The sequence below is a fragment of the Micromys minutus genome (assembly GCF_963924665.1).
Source record: "Micromys minutus genome assembly, chromosome: 7".
Lineage (NCBI taxonomy): Eukaryota > Metazoa > Chordata > Mammalia > Rodentia > Muridae > Micromys > Micromys minutus.
This window is the reverse complement of record NC_137976.1, coordinates 4,425,656-4,441,016: the sequence shown is the minus strand read 5'-3', so window position 1 is coordinate 4,441,016 and position 15,361 is coordinate 4,425,656. Positions and strand designations below refer to the sequence as shown.

The following is a 15,361-nucleotide window of genomic DNA, read 5'->3' as shown; positions in this document are numbered from 1 at the left end:
GCTTCCCTGAGAGCCATTGGTCACGCACCATTCCAGTGTCCTACTGGACTCAGATACCTGTACCCTTGAGAGGAAGATGGATTTCCCCCAAAACAAAACAAAACCAAAGCAAAACTTAGGAGTTTTGGGCTGGAGTGATGGCTCAGAGGTTAAGAACATGGACTGTTCTTTTAAAGGTCCTGACTTCAAATCCCAGCAACCACATGGCAGCTCACAACCATCTGTAATGAGATCTGATGCCCTCTTCTGGTGTGTCTGAGGACAGCTACAGTGTACTTATATGTAATAAATAAATATCTCAAAAAAACTTAGGAATTTTTGGTAATCCATGATTTCCAAAATGTAAGTGGCACAGCCCTACCTACCTTTTTAAAACATGACCAGCCTGGGTTCAGGGTTCATTTGAGGCCCTTGGTGTCTGCAGGATTTGCTGTCCTGGAAGAATCTCAGAAGGTTCTAGTAGCCAAAGCCCATGTCAGAGGCCAACAACTCTTGTCATAGTCATGCGTTTTTCTACACTTTACAGTCAAACATATGTTGTTCTTGAAGGAAAAAGAACAAACAGGTTCTAGGCATATTGGAAACCAATCATTTTTAACTTGAAGGAAGTGAATGTGGTCCCAGTGGACTTGTTAAATTTCTATTCACTTTATGAGTTTGAGCATTTGCCTGCATGTGTATGTGAGTACCATATGTTTAGTCGTGTCCATGAAGGTTGGATACCCCAGAACTTCAGTAATGGCTGGTTGACAGTCACCATGTGTGTGTTCAGAATTGAATTGAGGTCCCTGCAAGAGCGCCGGGTGCTCTTTATTACCGAAACATCTCTTCAGCTCCCTCAGGTTTTTGGTATGACTGGGAATGTAGCTCAGTGGTACATGCTTCCACAGCAACACACTCACACACACACATTCACAAACATACTCACACACACATACATACACACACTCATACATATATACACATGCACACACATGCACACACAGTCACACACACACACACACACACACACGAATGTCTTCTAGAAAATAGAACACACACTCAAACAGGGCTCCTGCTCTGCTCTTCTGTGTAACAAACAGCATATTTTGATGTTGCACACTCTTTGCATCTCTTGCATGTGTCTAAGAGTAGATGACAGGGATGAAGGCCTTCCTTCAGTTCTCACGCACTAAGACTTGGGTTTTCTCCCTATATGCTGATTTTTAGGTTAAATCATCTTTATTAGGCGTGTAACAAATGACTCCCATTTGTGTGTGCTTTTGCATTGTTTTGTTTGAGCAGATGCGCACGCCCGCGTTGTTGCTCCTTGATGTCCCTTCTGTTGCCTATCAGTCCGGAACAGACAGTCTCATTACTGAAAAACATTCTTTTGAGGCCTTCCCAGTCATTTGCCTTCCAGCCAACCTCTGTCTTAGAAACAACTTTACACAAGCCTTTCTTCTTCTCCATGATTGCTCTGCACAACCTCCTAATCCCTGCTTTTAATTTCCTGTTGCAGCAGCAGCTGACGGTCTGCGGGGTTCAAGCACTGAGCTGCTGTGGGCTCCCTGGCCGGGGAGACAGGAACAGTCTTGTTGTTTCTCTATTCTTTCTCAGCAGCAACTCATGTTTCATTCTTCAAAATTCTTATCTGTCTACCCACCCACCTACCTCCCACCAATCCATATCCATCCGCCCATTCACCAACCCATCTATCCATACATCCCTACCTCAAACACTCAACCACCCCATCTATCTATCCAGTCTGTCTGTGCAAGCACATACCCATCCATCAGTCCATCCATCCATCCATCCATCCATCCATCCATCCATCCATCCATCAGTCCATCCATCAGTCCATCCATCCATCCATCCATCCATCTACTCATCAATCCATCAGGCCATCCATCCATCCGTCCGTTGGTCCGTCCATTCATCCACCTACCAGTTGATCCTACTAGTCCTCCACCAACTAATCTATCATCCACTGATTCATCAATCCATAGTTCTAATCAATTTAATATCCATCAAATATGTTCAGTGTCTACGACCAGCCACTAGCTGGCTACCCAAAATCTTGTTCCCACCCAATTTATGTTCAAGAAGAGTGGGGGCACAATGGGACCCAGCAGACTAGCGTTGATTTTCTAGGGAAGAAGCACTAGATGGAGATTTGTAGAACAATACTGAGTTAATTACTCATCAGTATCTGTAGAGCACGAGGGGCCAGGCACTGTGATAACTGCCCATGACTGAGGCACCGACAAGCAAGGACAGGGGCGGGCTTGTTCTCTTGGGGTAGGCAACATGGCGGAGCAGGCTGCGGAGGTATTCTAAGTGAAGCATGCATGAGAAATGACGTGTGGTAGAACAGACATAGGAGAGAACCGATGGTGTATGCCGGTTGGAGGCTCAGCATCTGCCTGGCAGTCCCTTCCCTGAAGAACGGTGCTCAGTGCCCCGGTTTGAATCTTAGAGGGAGAGGAAATGTCAGCTGTGGGCGCTACAACTCAACTACTGGCAGATCATTTCCAACTTTCATACGTGCGCCATGATGAGAAATGGCTGTTCACAGACAGCCCGACACACGCCCTGGAGAAGATGGGGTGTGTGTGAAGGAAACCTGTCTGCCCAAGGCCATGTGACCCGATGAGTCAGACTGAGTTTCCAGTGTGAATTACCCATTGGGAAGAGAAGCACACTTCAAAGAAAAACCCCCAGGTCCCACTTCAGATGCAGGGAAGGGAGGGGGTCTGACACTCAGGATCTTCCTCCTAAGTAATTTTGAGGTAAATTATCTGTGAAGTTTCTGTCTGAGCTGCTGAATTTGATGAGTGTCACTGAGTACACTTGTTAAATAGAGGTAAACATTCCACACTGTGAGGTAGGATGTATCCCGGCCGCCTGTTGGCTTTTGCCCACAACAGGCCCACATGCTGCATTTTACTCTTTGGTGATTTAATATTTGATAAGGCTTATTTACTGCACAGCTGAGTTCTGTATGTCTCACCTAAAAATGAAAGCTCTCTGAAAAACCAGATTTCCTGTGGACACCAAGTCATAGCACAGTCTGGGAACGCCCTCCATGCTGGGTTTGCTGACTGCAAATCAGTGTCTATAACCCCGAGCCTTAACGGTGTCAAGAACTACCATACCCTGTCCACTGCATGCCAGTATTATGTTGGTTTAGCAGCCATTCTAAGGAGCACATTTCCCCAATTTACCAGGTCAGCCAGACACCCACGAAGTCTATGACTTTCATATTAGGTGCTTTCTTGTTTTTTTTTTTTTTTTTTTTTTCCTTTTCTTTTTTTCCACAAGGAGAAGTTTAATAGAACGGGGATGGGGCAGGGGTCAGGGTCAAGGGAAGAGAATTAAAAAAAGAGTGCGAGGAGGAGGGGTTTCGGTCTTTGTAGGGGTAGTGACGTCACTTGCTCCCAGTTGGAGATGGGATTCTGAACTGATGTCTTCTGGGAATGCTTTGGCTGTTTCCATGGCAATTGATGTGCCAGGTTCCTGTCACTTGTGGGTGGAGCCATCCCTGGGGGAAGGGGCTATCCTAATGCTAACATTCCTCCCTTTTTCTTATAATAAAAATAGGAGGGGATAGGGGAGCCGATGGTGAAAAGGGAATAGGGTTGTTGTGATCTGTGACTGTTTCATGCTTGTTTGGGGACGACGTTTTCTAGAGAGTCTGGATAAGTGGGGGTAAGGATGTTTGTCCAGTCTTAGAGTTGGCTGTTCCCTTGTTGTCCAGGGTCTGTGGAACCATCTGAGGATAGGTCAGAACATGGTGGCTCACACCATCTGTAATGAGACCTGATGCTGTTCTCTGGTGTGTCTGAAGACATCTACAGTGTACTCATATGTAATAAATGAAAAAAAAAAATTAGGTGCTTTCTACATGTCGTGTGTCGGAGGCTTGGTCATCTGTGTCACCTCAGATAGTGATGCTATTTTGGGAGCTGGTAGAAATGTTAGGAGGTGAAGGCAATCTAGAGGTCAGAGGTCACAGGTCAGGGGTTGCAGTGGGGTGTGTCTGCCTTCTGACTGCTCTGAGGTGAACAACCTTACTTCATTGTGTCCTCACACCATGGTCCAGGAACAGGGCCAGGCTGCACAGGCTGAACCTTGGAACCATGGGGTAAATCTTTCCTCCTCCAAACTGTTTCAGATATGTGTCACAGCGGCAAAATATGAACCACACACGGTTGAAGAACTACATTTAATCAACAGGCACGTAAATCCTGACCCGCCAACCCCGCATCTGTCACTCTCTCATTGCTGAGACCCTCCCACCATCTTAGGCATGTTGCCATGCCTCCAGATCTGAGTGACCTAGCAGTAACTTCAAACTTCCAGCCACTCGTGCTTGCCACAGAACGACTCAGAAGATGTGTTCCTCGGGGTGTCCAGTGACCGAAGTTCTCCAGGGTCAGCTTCTTCAGCAGTGGGGTTACCACCTTTCTGTAGCAGGTCAGTCACTGGGCAACTCCTCAGCTCTCTTCTAGGATTATTGATGAACTAGTGCCTGGGCCAGCATACCACACAGTCTCGGTCGTCTAGAATAGTGGAGGGGAACCCCATGGTATGTATTTAGCAATATGTCCCTTCTACCTCCAGCTAGTCAATTAGTGATCTATTCAATAATTAGCTCTGAGCAACTGGATTAAAAAGAACAGCATGTTAATTTTCACGAGGGAGTATTTAATGTTAATTGTGATCAGTTAATGCTAATCACGATCAAGATTAACGTCTCCTTCCGTATTTTAGCAAATAAATATTTAGTGAGGCCTTTGCAGGCTGTCTGGCCGCCAGGAACTTTACAAGCCCTTTTCCAGAGAAAAGGTGGACAGAGTTTCAGATCTTCTGAGCAACTTTTATCTGACATAGCAAGTAAAAATGCTCGCAGCCAAGTCCCTGGGACTTGCATGGTCCAAAGAAAGAACAGATTGTCAGCAGCTGTCCTCTGTACACACATGCAGTGTGGGGTGTGACTACACACATACATCTATACTAAATAATGTTTAAAAATACCTTATTTTCTCTGGATATTCTATTGGCAAAGAACCCCTGAGATCAGCAGGCTTTGCTGAAGCTGGGGTGTAGTCGGTGTTGTCAGTGGTAGCACTTAGCTGGTACTCATGAGGCCTCAGATTTAATTCCCAGATCTATACATGGGTGGATGGCTGAGCGAGCGAGCGAACAGCTCAGCAGAAGTTCTGGTGAACAGGGCTGACATCGTAAGATTGTCTTTCCCCCGTACAGAGGAGACACTGAGAATTCTAACTCTGGTTTTATCTGTTTGTCCCTTTCCTGAGTGCTGTGTGCTTGACACTGAATTATAATTAATTACAAATGAAGGCGGCCTCCTACAACTCCCAGAAAGAAAATGACAAACAACTTCTCCAGAAGAGCATATTGTGCTGATTTATTATAGAATGCAGTTAAAAAAAAATATCTGAGGTTAGCCTCTCCGGTTCTAAGTCAGAACTGGAAACACTGGGCATCAATGGTTGGCCTCCCACCTGTGGGCCCCTCCCCACGGAGAGAGGGAGCACTGGAGACAGGGTATGGAGAACATCAACCCATCGTTCCCGGGGAAACCACCTTCTGAGTTCCCAAAGCATGCACTGTTAGTTGGCATTAGGTTATTCAGAGTGACAAACCTTGTAATGGCATTGTTAAGACCAAAATAGAATATCTGTTTACCAGACACACACACGATGACTAGAAAAGGAGGAATTCCCAAATGTTCACTGAGTGTCACAGTCATCTGAATGAAAGAGGAAAGGCACTGTGTCCCTCTAGGAACTCACGGCTACGAACTCCACATGCTCCGAATTCACCCCTTAAACACATGACAGCAATTTCCACCACACACAAGTCACAGGCAGCTTGAAACCCCCTCTGCCCTCTATTTCCACCCAGGTACAGACAGGAACTAAGATATGCTCTTGGCTTTATTTACAAGTTTCTCTTCATGTTTCAATGGGGGTGAAAAACTGTCTCAACCAACAGCTCCCAAGGAGGGTTTTGGCTGAAATTCACGCACAAACCACTACATGAAGGAAACAATGGGACCGGCGCTGAACCCAAACACCCGAACCGAACCTCCCCACCCGCAGACGGCTGGCACCGAAGCTGCTGCTCTCCCTCGGGATAAGTGAAGTTCTGCTGGGGGACTCAAGATCAACTTCTTTTGCAAGAAAGCACACGTGACATGGTGCACTGGGCAGGGTGATGCATGGACGTCTCCAGCCGAGACCCACACGTGTGTGGGCGCTATTCGGAGACAGCCAGGCCAGGACACCTGGTAAGAGTGTTCCAGAACTTTCTTAGCTTCCCAAGATGGAAAACCACAGTGTAACTTTCTATGTGAACAAAGGTTGGTCTTGGGACCCAGTAGTACACATGCATGAACACTAGACCACGAGGGAAGAAACGAGAACAATTTCCACACCATGTGGGACTTGTCCCGCCACCTTTCTACACTGGACACCAGGTGGCTTAGGTAGGCTTCTGGCTACCAGTGAGGGCTGCACCCTGACTGGAAACAGAAATCCCTTGGCCACCAGTCAACCTGTCCTTGCCAAAAACAGAACCTAGAAAAGAGTGAGTACAAGACTTATCAGTTTTCTCAGGATGTCCCCACTGTCCTTGTGTGATGGCCTCACACTCAGTGAACAGCCTAAGACATTCCCAGGTGCCGCGGGCAGGGACTGAGGTGCGGCATCGGAACAAGGAGAAGAGGCCTTGACCCTCTTCTGAGCAACAGGAACTGGAATTTCTGCCACAGTGGTCACGGCTGTTCCCTCCAAAGCTATGACCAGCCACCTGAACAGTAAAAGATTCCTCCCCACATGTGGGACTCAGAACCCGCTGTCTCCGTCTGTGTGCGGGTTCAGCTGAGGTGGATGGGCGTGTACTCTGGCCTCCGAGTCTGGATGATTTTTGGCTTGGGTCTCTTCATTCTCTCCATCTCTTCCTCTTCCTCCTCATTCTCTTGGTCGCTCTCACACACGTGGACCACCACGCTGGGGGTGGTGTCTGTGGCTGCGTGCAGCTCATACTTCTCTCCTGGGGAAGGAAACAGCACACGGTGAGTGGGAATCAGGGCTCGTCCTGGAGGATAGGCAGGTGTGTGGGAGGACACCGGTTTGCTTGGCCATTTTGTGCCTGTCTTCTGATGGGTTGAGAGACTGGCCACACCCAGTTTGCACTTGTGCCTTGTGGATGGCTTACTCACAAGATGGAACATCTGCACCACAGAACAGCTTTCTGTCAAACACAGAGGGAAGGGAGGGAGGCAGTGCTCACCCTCATGTCCACCCAGAGGGCTCCCGTCAGCATTCTCCAAGGCTGTGTGGGAAGCATCAGTACAGGGGAAAGATGAGCAAATGCCACCGCTGGAGACAAATGTCCCGGGCCTCCCTTGAAGGGATCCTGGGCAGGGCCTCAGAGCACGGCGTCGAGAAGGTGTGGGGAGGCCCTATCTATGTGCCCTGTGCATGCACTGACTGAGTCGGCCTTGAATCTGCCCACCCTTATCATCCTCTCCTTAGTTTGGAGACAGTTTTACATAGTGTGGGCTGGTCTCAAACTCACTGAATAGCTGCATTTGACCTTAGACTTCAGCTTCTCTCGTCTCATCTTCTGGATGCTGGGACCAGAGGTTCTGCACCACCATGTTTGACACTGGAGGCCAAGCTCAGTGCTTCCTATCTGAGCGACAGCCTTGGTCATATCATTGTCTGTCTGTCTGTTATCTATCTATCTATCTATCTATCTATCTATCTATCTATCTATCTATCATCTATCTATCAGTATCTATCATTTATCCATTCATTATTTACTTTTTCTTGCAGCAGCTAGTCACTGGAACTGGGAATGCCCCTCACTGCTCTTCCGGGCTAGCCTGAGCTCGCCCAGGCTCTAGCTCATTCACATCACTGTGGTACAGCAGGTTAGGCTGGGCCTACTGCCACCAAGAAACCTAGCTGGGAAGGGAGTCTGCACTGGCATGGCGCGGTGGCCGTCGTGTGGACAGAGCGAGCCCAGGGGCTGACTTCTTTGTACCCTTCGCCTCCTCTGTAAATGGGGCTAATCCCATGGGAGAATGAATCCAAACCACCCAGCATCAGGCTCACTACACGCACGCCTGACAAAAGCCATCCCGATGTGTCTTACAAATGGGAGGTGCTGGGGATGTAGACCCGAAAAGCGGCACTTGCCGGCAGATCAAGGGTCGGGGTTTGGACCCTAGTGTTGAACTGGCTAACCTTCCAGCTGATGTCGTGGCTTTGGGGGGCCTCCTGCTTTCTAGTCTGAGGCAGCATGGCCTCTACCCTACCAGTGAGACTAAGAAGCGGGGAGCTTTGGCTCTCCCTGAGTGCCAAGGGAAAAAGCTGTCACTGAGGCTTTTCTATCAGCATCTGCCCATGGCCCAAACACAGAGCTGAGATAACACATGAAGGCCCACCTCCATTCCTGCTTCTGCAACAGTCTGGTAACACACCCATAGACCCCAAACCCTCGGCTGCGCTAGGGCTGCATGCTGAGCCCTCTACTTGTCCACACAGGCCGTTTCCAGTTGTGACCTTCACGCCACAATTAGCACTAGTAAGGTGATTCTCAGCTTGTGTCATGGGAGGAATTTCCATTTAGGCTGTGTTCTCAGAAATGTAATCTTTCAGCACGGAACTGCTGATGGGCCATGAAAATAAAACCCTTGCCCTAAAGGCACGTCAGATGTCTGAAGGAGAAACGAGGAGCTGATGGGCAGCTTTCATTTGCTTGCTGTGTGGGGAGAGAGAGATGCTCACATCCCCGCACTGCGGCCCTTCCTCCCACCCAGCCTCCTGCAGACCAATCCTGAGGATAGGAGCCACAACATTTACTATTTCCAAACCCCAGACACTCAGCACTGACTGGGCCACACACCATGCAAAGTGCTGTTTGGGCGATGGATGACCTGTCCCAGTGGATGACATTCATTCAGGGCCCTGTCCTCACCATGGCCTGTGGTCTCCTCCCTCCCACCCACTAAGGAAGTCGGGTAGGAATGACGACGGCTGACATGAACTCTCTAGAAGGTTGGTCTGTTTCCCTGTTCCCATCCCACCTGGAACATGACCTGGGGCCTGGGGTGAGGGGATAGATTCAGGGGACACTTGGGGGGTACAGTGGTGTACAAGACCCACAGGCTGCTACCGTCTCCTAGAATCCTTCAAGGGGCACACGCTCCAGGGCCAGCCGCAGCAATGTGGAAGAACGCAGGGGTCATGTGAGGCCCGAGGGGACCCCAGAGTCTCCCCACACCTTGCAGATGCTTGCCCGCCTGAGATTGCTGCTTACCTGGCCCCAGCTTGGAGATTGCATATAAAAGGTCGTAATTTATGACGGGCGTAGCGTCTTCTACTTGTTTCCAGCCAACGGGTGGGGAGGCAGGAGGAGAGATGAGAAACTGTTTGTCTGGGTTGGGCGGAGCCAGGTGTGAACTTCCTATGTGTAAAGTCTGAGGAGAGAAACCAGTTCGTCATTTCGCAGCAAGGTCACACGGCAGTTCATGGGAGCTTCTGGAAGGCAAGCACCCAAGGGCTGACGGATGGTCATGCAGTGGGCCAGTATGACTCCAAGAGGAGCCATGAATGGTTTGCTCAGAGGTGAAGGTTGGACCTGATTCTGGTTTTGGTGCCTGTTCTGAGTGGGCCAGGTATGACTCCAAGAGGAGCCATGAAGTGGTTTGCTCAGAGGTGAAGGTTGGACCTGATTCTGGTTTTGGTGCCTGTTCTGAGCAAACTTCTCAAGTAACAACCCTGGATGAACACTGATGCGGGGAAGGACTTATCCTGACTCATGGTTCAAGAGGGCGCTGCCATCATGGGGAAGGCAGAGCAGACTTACAGTAGCCCTGTAAGCAGCTGTAGAAGCATGTGGTAACTTGTTACGTGGTGCCAGGAAGCAGAGGGAGCTTCAACCAGAGGTGGGGCTGGGCTCTAATCCCTCAAAGTGCACCCCTCAGGGACCTAATTCCTTTAGGTAGGCCCAGCCTCCTAAAGTTCCTTAACTCTGCACTACCCAAGTATTCATTTCATGTCAAACTCTACCAGTGCCAACAGGTGAGAGCACGCCGCACGGCTGTGCTGGCCCTGAGCCGGCCGGAAGTGAGCAGAGACAACGAACGGGAGCAGTGCTGAGCTCAGAGGCGCTCCTTACCAATCTCTGTGGGGCTCAAAGGCACAGCCACATCTCTGTGCGTGTGGGGTGGAGGGGCGAGGAGACTCAGAGCCTGGCAAGGACCGAATTTACCTTGGGAATAACCTTCCAGAAGTTGCAACCTACCAGTCCCCCACTCCAGTATCAGATGGAAGTTGAGAGCCACCTTGAGGGCATCCCAGAGGTTGGTGGAACAGTGGTCAGCCCACCCACTGCCTCTTTTCTGCACCTCAGCCAAGAGGCTCAACCATCTGATAACCCCCACCCCGCCCCGACTGACAGCCCTGTGCTCATCTGAATCCAGGTTTGCAAGGAGCTGTTGGAACCTATGAGAACCCGCACCGGCTTGAGATAGCTCTTGACATGTCGCTGGCCTGACCCCAGAGAAGCTCACTAGTTTGCAGGAGCAGGCAGCAGTGGCCCATCCTCCACCCCAGCCCCAAAGCTCACTGGTGAGCAAGGAGAGCTTGCTTTCCCTTCTTTATGATTTAACCCGGGAAGGTTCAGGCTTACTATAGATCTTCACCCGATCCCTCCACACAGCAGGTGAGACCCGAAGGATTCAGGGTAGGAATCCTGCCTCTCAGGTGAACTCTAGGTTTCCAGTGCAGAAACAATCAGCATATAAGGGGCTTTGCCTGGAAGGGCTTCGAAGGAGCAGCCTTCAGGTGAATTGAACGCACTGACCTGAGCGAAATATAACTTCATTTCCTTCCCCAGGAACTCGGTCTTGTGCAGCCTCAGCCTGGCATCGGCGGCAGACAAGGGGCTGCTGAAGTTGATTCGGACACGCTTGAAGCTCTTAAAATACTGGAAGGTGATGTCCTTGTCATACGTCCGGAAGAGGGATTCAAATTTGGCCTGAAAAATAATAAAAGGGTTTTAAACTCACTGTGTCCTCAGTCATTGTCCTCCTTGGTAAAGAAGTGAGTCACTTCAAGGACTCCAATGTCTGTGTTAGAGAAAAGCCTGCCCCTCCTAAGGAAGCCGACTTTGCTGTTTGTTAGGTTGGGGGCGGGAGGCCTTGCACAGATAAACACTCGAGCCACCGCTAGACTCACTCAGATGATCTAAAAGAAGGTAGAAGATGCGATTCAGTATAGCAAAGTCATTTAACCAGCAGAAGATTACCAGCCCTTTCTAAGGTGGGACAAGCGTTTTCCCAGGAGGTAGTCAGGGCATCATTATCCTAAGCCTGCTATCTCGTGACTTCCTCCCACCAGCCACCTCCATCCACAGTGGGCACTGTGCTCTCCGGGCATTTCTTTAGGGCTCAAGGCCCTGGAGCAGATTTAAAGGTGTAGAGGGGAAGAACCTTTTTAAAAAGGGAAGAACAAGGAACAATGGCCTTAAAAGGAGGTCTGATCATTCCGTAAAGGGAGCTCCCTGTGAACTCCACTGAGGTTTTATCTCCTACTTTTTAACTCTCTGGAAGAATGCTGGTTTAAGATTGAATGTAGTACAAATGGGCCCTGCGCTCCAGCGATGGCTTTCACGCAGGTACCTGGTGTTGTAAGGGCTGCTGAGAATTATGAAATATCATCATGAGCTCTTAGCATGGAAAACCCAGATTCGGGGATTACAAACTTGGCTCTCGGCTTCTGGAAAAACCTCATCAGTCTCCTGGAAAAGGCTGGGGAGCCCTGCCCTCTCCTGTGTGTGGGGAGGGGAGCAGAGGGGCTGAACCTCCTGGGGACTCCAGGAAGACTGTGCTTTTAGACGCCAGGTGGTTTCTGAACACTGGGGGCAGTTGTGGGGACTTCTGAGGAAGAGTGTTGAGAAGGCAGCTGGAAGAGATTCTGCACCCTGAGGTGCTCTCTGTACAGGAGGCCACCTGAGGCACAAGAGGGTACACTGTTCACAAGCCCATCCTGGAAACAGGGGAGTGGAGAAGGTTGCAGGGGCTTCTGAGTCAGCCATCTTTGGGAATAAAGGCCTCTTCTCTCTGAGGTAGGGACTAGGGGAGCCCACAGGTCTTCCCACATTGCTCTCTATACATTCCCTGGCTTTTCTTCATCTCAGAGCATTTCCGTGACCTTCTCACTGGGGCTCTGCAGAGGTTGGTGGGAGGAACACAGAGCTGACTTCTCTGCTGGCTGGGCGATTTCTCTCCTCCATCTCTCTTGGGCATCAGGTGAGTTTCTGGCTTAAGGGTTTCTTGGTAAAACTGAGATTATGCATGACCTCACCAACAGGCACTGTGACTAACTGTGTAGTTTTGAAGTTATGATTCAGAATTTGGGAGAGATGACTTTGGTGAATATTTTTAGAATGCAAGTCAGGGCTCAGAACCAAAGCACCAGAGAACACACATTCTTGCCAAATCCACACCACCACACACTTATGAAATAATCTTATTTGTTCTAATAGTAGGTGCCCAGCAGTTACAGTTGGATTGTATCTCTACCCAATTAACAACTGAGTGGTTTCGCTTATAATTAGTCTGCTAATAATATTCAGCACATCAAGTCTGTCTATGAATACAATGTGTTCTACAATCAAGTTCAAGAACTACTGTCCCAGTTTCTAATTAACTAACAATACTAAAACCCTCTACAGGTCCTAATATTGCTTGATTATAAAGCACAGCACACAAACACCATTCCCACAAAAAAAAAAAAAAAAAAAACAAACAAACCAAAAAACAGAACATGATCAATATTCACTCATATATGAGTCTTATATTAAAGATCAATCAGATGTCTTAGTAGTCACTGATGGAGGGAAAAGAAAAAAAAAACCTCTTACGTTTTTACCAAATGGAGAAAAAAAAGCAGTGATTGCAATGACTAATTAATTTCTTGGGTGAGAGCTGCTCTCTCATGCTACACGGAGTTTGAATATTTGCTTTGTCTGCATTTTTTCTCTACTCAGGATCTGGAAGTTGGAAGCGGACTCTTGCCATTACTGTAAACAGGCAATCCACTGACAGTATTTATTTCCCACGAGGAGCTCCAGGCGCAGGAGCTGGAAGCAGCCTCCGTCCGAAGTTCAGAGCCCAGTGTGGCCACACACAAAGTCCGCACCTCCCGCGCAAGCAGCCTGGGAGCATTCAAAGAGCTCTACCCAGATCCAACCCCAGTTATAACTTCAGGCACCAGCCTCTGATTTTCAAAGCTGTAAATACTTTGGGGCTTACATGATAAACCCCCATGGGAGAGCCCCCTCCCCCGCCGCCCCAAACCCCTGAGTATTTCGGCTAATTGTCCCAATTAGCCTCGTGCTTGGAAAAATGCTCAGAAATCAGTTTGTCAGAAGCTTACCCTGGTCTCACTTTCGCTGAAGACATCACCGTTTGCCACACAGGCAATCAGGGAGCTAAAATTGTAGTTAAAGTCCCTAAAATGCATTCTGCTTTTTTCACGGGGCAGACGGTTAACGAACGACTTGCTCGCAGTGAAGCCCAAGCCGGAGGAGGTACCGTAGCAAGGGAGAGCGACCACGGCTCCTTTCTCCTGCCGCAGTTTATAAAGCTCCTCGGAGGGCCAGCCCCCGGGGGCGGGGCGGGCTCGAGTTCCAGAGCGTCCTGTTTAGACAGCACATTCCTGAGTCAAGTCCCGCGTGCCCCCAGGCAGACAGGGACAAAGTGTAAGTTTCTACTGGAAAGAGGTGACGTCAACACCCTAGTCATTTTCCCTATGCTAATTACCTCTGCTCTGAGGGTGGAAAAGGCCGCTAAGGTTTGCTGAGCCTCGGAGCTTTCCCGCCCCTCTTGCGGCATAGTTCCCACTGGTAGTAATTCCACTCAGCCGCCCAGACAACTTGCTTCTGGGGCTGAACGGGGCGGGCCCTGCTTAAGATGGAAAAAGTTACAAAGGAGGGACGAAGGTCTGTGGCTGTAAACAGCAATTAGCCTCCAGGGAGTCCAGAGGCTTTGAGAGACCTGGCAACAGCCAGTCTTGCTAGCACTATTATTTCCTGAAAAACCTCAATTGATGTGTCTTGCTGGGCATCAGAAAAACGTTTGGAAATCTGTCTTGGTCAGTGAACTGTTTTTTAAGAAAAAGGGGGAAAGCAGGGTTTGTTTTGAAGAGCAGTGTTTCCCCCTCCTCATGAACTTTACTGGATAAAGGTCTGGGCTCTCAGTGGACGAGCACCCAAGATCCCCGTTTGAAAATGTCCTTACTCTAGTTGCAGGGCCAGGGATGGGCAGCATTTGTGGGTTTCCTAAAGGCCCCAAAGAATCCAAGCAAAAAATGTCCTAGAAGGCTGAGGACAGTGGAGCACCTGCCACAGACGGAGGTCTGACAAGAGAATTTGGGTTCTGAACCTAAGGAGGAGTCCTGTTCCACAGCCAAGTAACTTTCTGTCAGAAAAGGAGGAAGAAATGGAAAAACCGCGGCTTATAACCAATGAGCATGTCTCTTGAGCCTTTGAGGGGTGGGGGTGCTTGCTGCAGAGCTCAGGAGATGCCAGCACCCCACCTGCTTCTGTCCTGAGAGCCCCAAAGCCTACTTCAGGCTGTCTCAGCCCCATTTCTCCCAACTCATTCTCACCCGAAAGCCTTCAAAGCACGGAGGCCTTTTCTAGGCAAGATGGAAGTTAAGCCGAACCTTCCACATTGAAAGCTTTATTCAAAGTACTGTTAAAGATAATTTTGAACAATATACGTGACTGGAACAAACAGGACATTAACCCTAACCCTACACACACACACACACACACACACACACACACACACACACACACACACAAGTCTTCTCAGATGAACGAGTGTTGCTTAATTTCATAGCCCGGCGCCTTGCTGCCAACCTTGGGGTTACGTAAGAAACCAGTTATGGTGCCTGCTTTGCCAGATTACCCAGGGCTGCCAACCCCAAAAGACTTAGATCAATGTATACTAAAGATGTTTGGGATGCTGAGCAGTAGGTACCTGTCAATCACCGGGATTCTGAGGCAGACCGTCACCAAAACAAGGTTATAAAAAGTTCCAGACAGCATGGTGAGGGGTGGGGGTGGGGGGTCCAAGGAGAATCAGGTCTGTGAGGTAAAATGGACATGGCTTCTTAGAGGGTCCCATAGGAGCTCTCGGACAGACTCTCTTTGATGCTCCAGCAGAGGAAAAAGTAGGGGAAGAAAATATGCCACCAAGAGCCTTTTGATGTGCTCTATGTCTACCCTGCCAGTCTACAAACTCGCCAGGGACCGAGAAACCAGGACA

At 49.2% G+C, this 15,361-nt stretch overlaps 1 protein-coding gene across 2 annotated transcripts in view; it reads right to left on the bottom strand.

Annotated features, from left to right (window-relative positions):
- Window positions 1-5,392: 5,392 nt before the first annotated feature.
- Window positions 5,393-15,361, bottom strand: part of RCAN1 (regulator of calcineurin 1) — a 77,864-nt gene continuing 67,895 nt past the window's right edge. Inside the window, exons 1-4 of one of the 2 annotated variants that reach the window (XM_080919139.1) lie at window positions 13,464-13,630; window positions 10,888-11,061; window positions 9,340-9,499; window positions 5,393-7,062 (exon numbers count right to left, since the gene is read on the bottom strand). In XM_080919139.1, coding sequence (XP_080775265.1) covers window positions 6,887-7,062; window positions 9,340-9,499; window positions 10,888-11,061; window positions 13,464-13,550 — 597 coding nt within the window. In that variant the 5' untranslated portion in view covers window positions 13,551-13,630 and the 3' untranslated portion in view covers window positions 5,393-6,886. Of the gene's footprint in view, window positions 7,063-9,339; window positions 9,500-10,887; window positions 11,062-13,463; window positions 13,631-15,361 lie in introns of those variants that run through there. The other variant, XM_080919138.1, reaches the window with a different exon arrangement.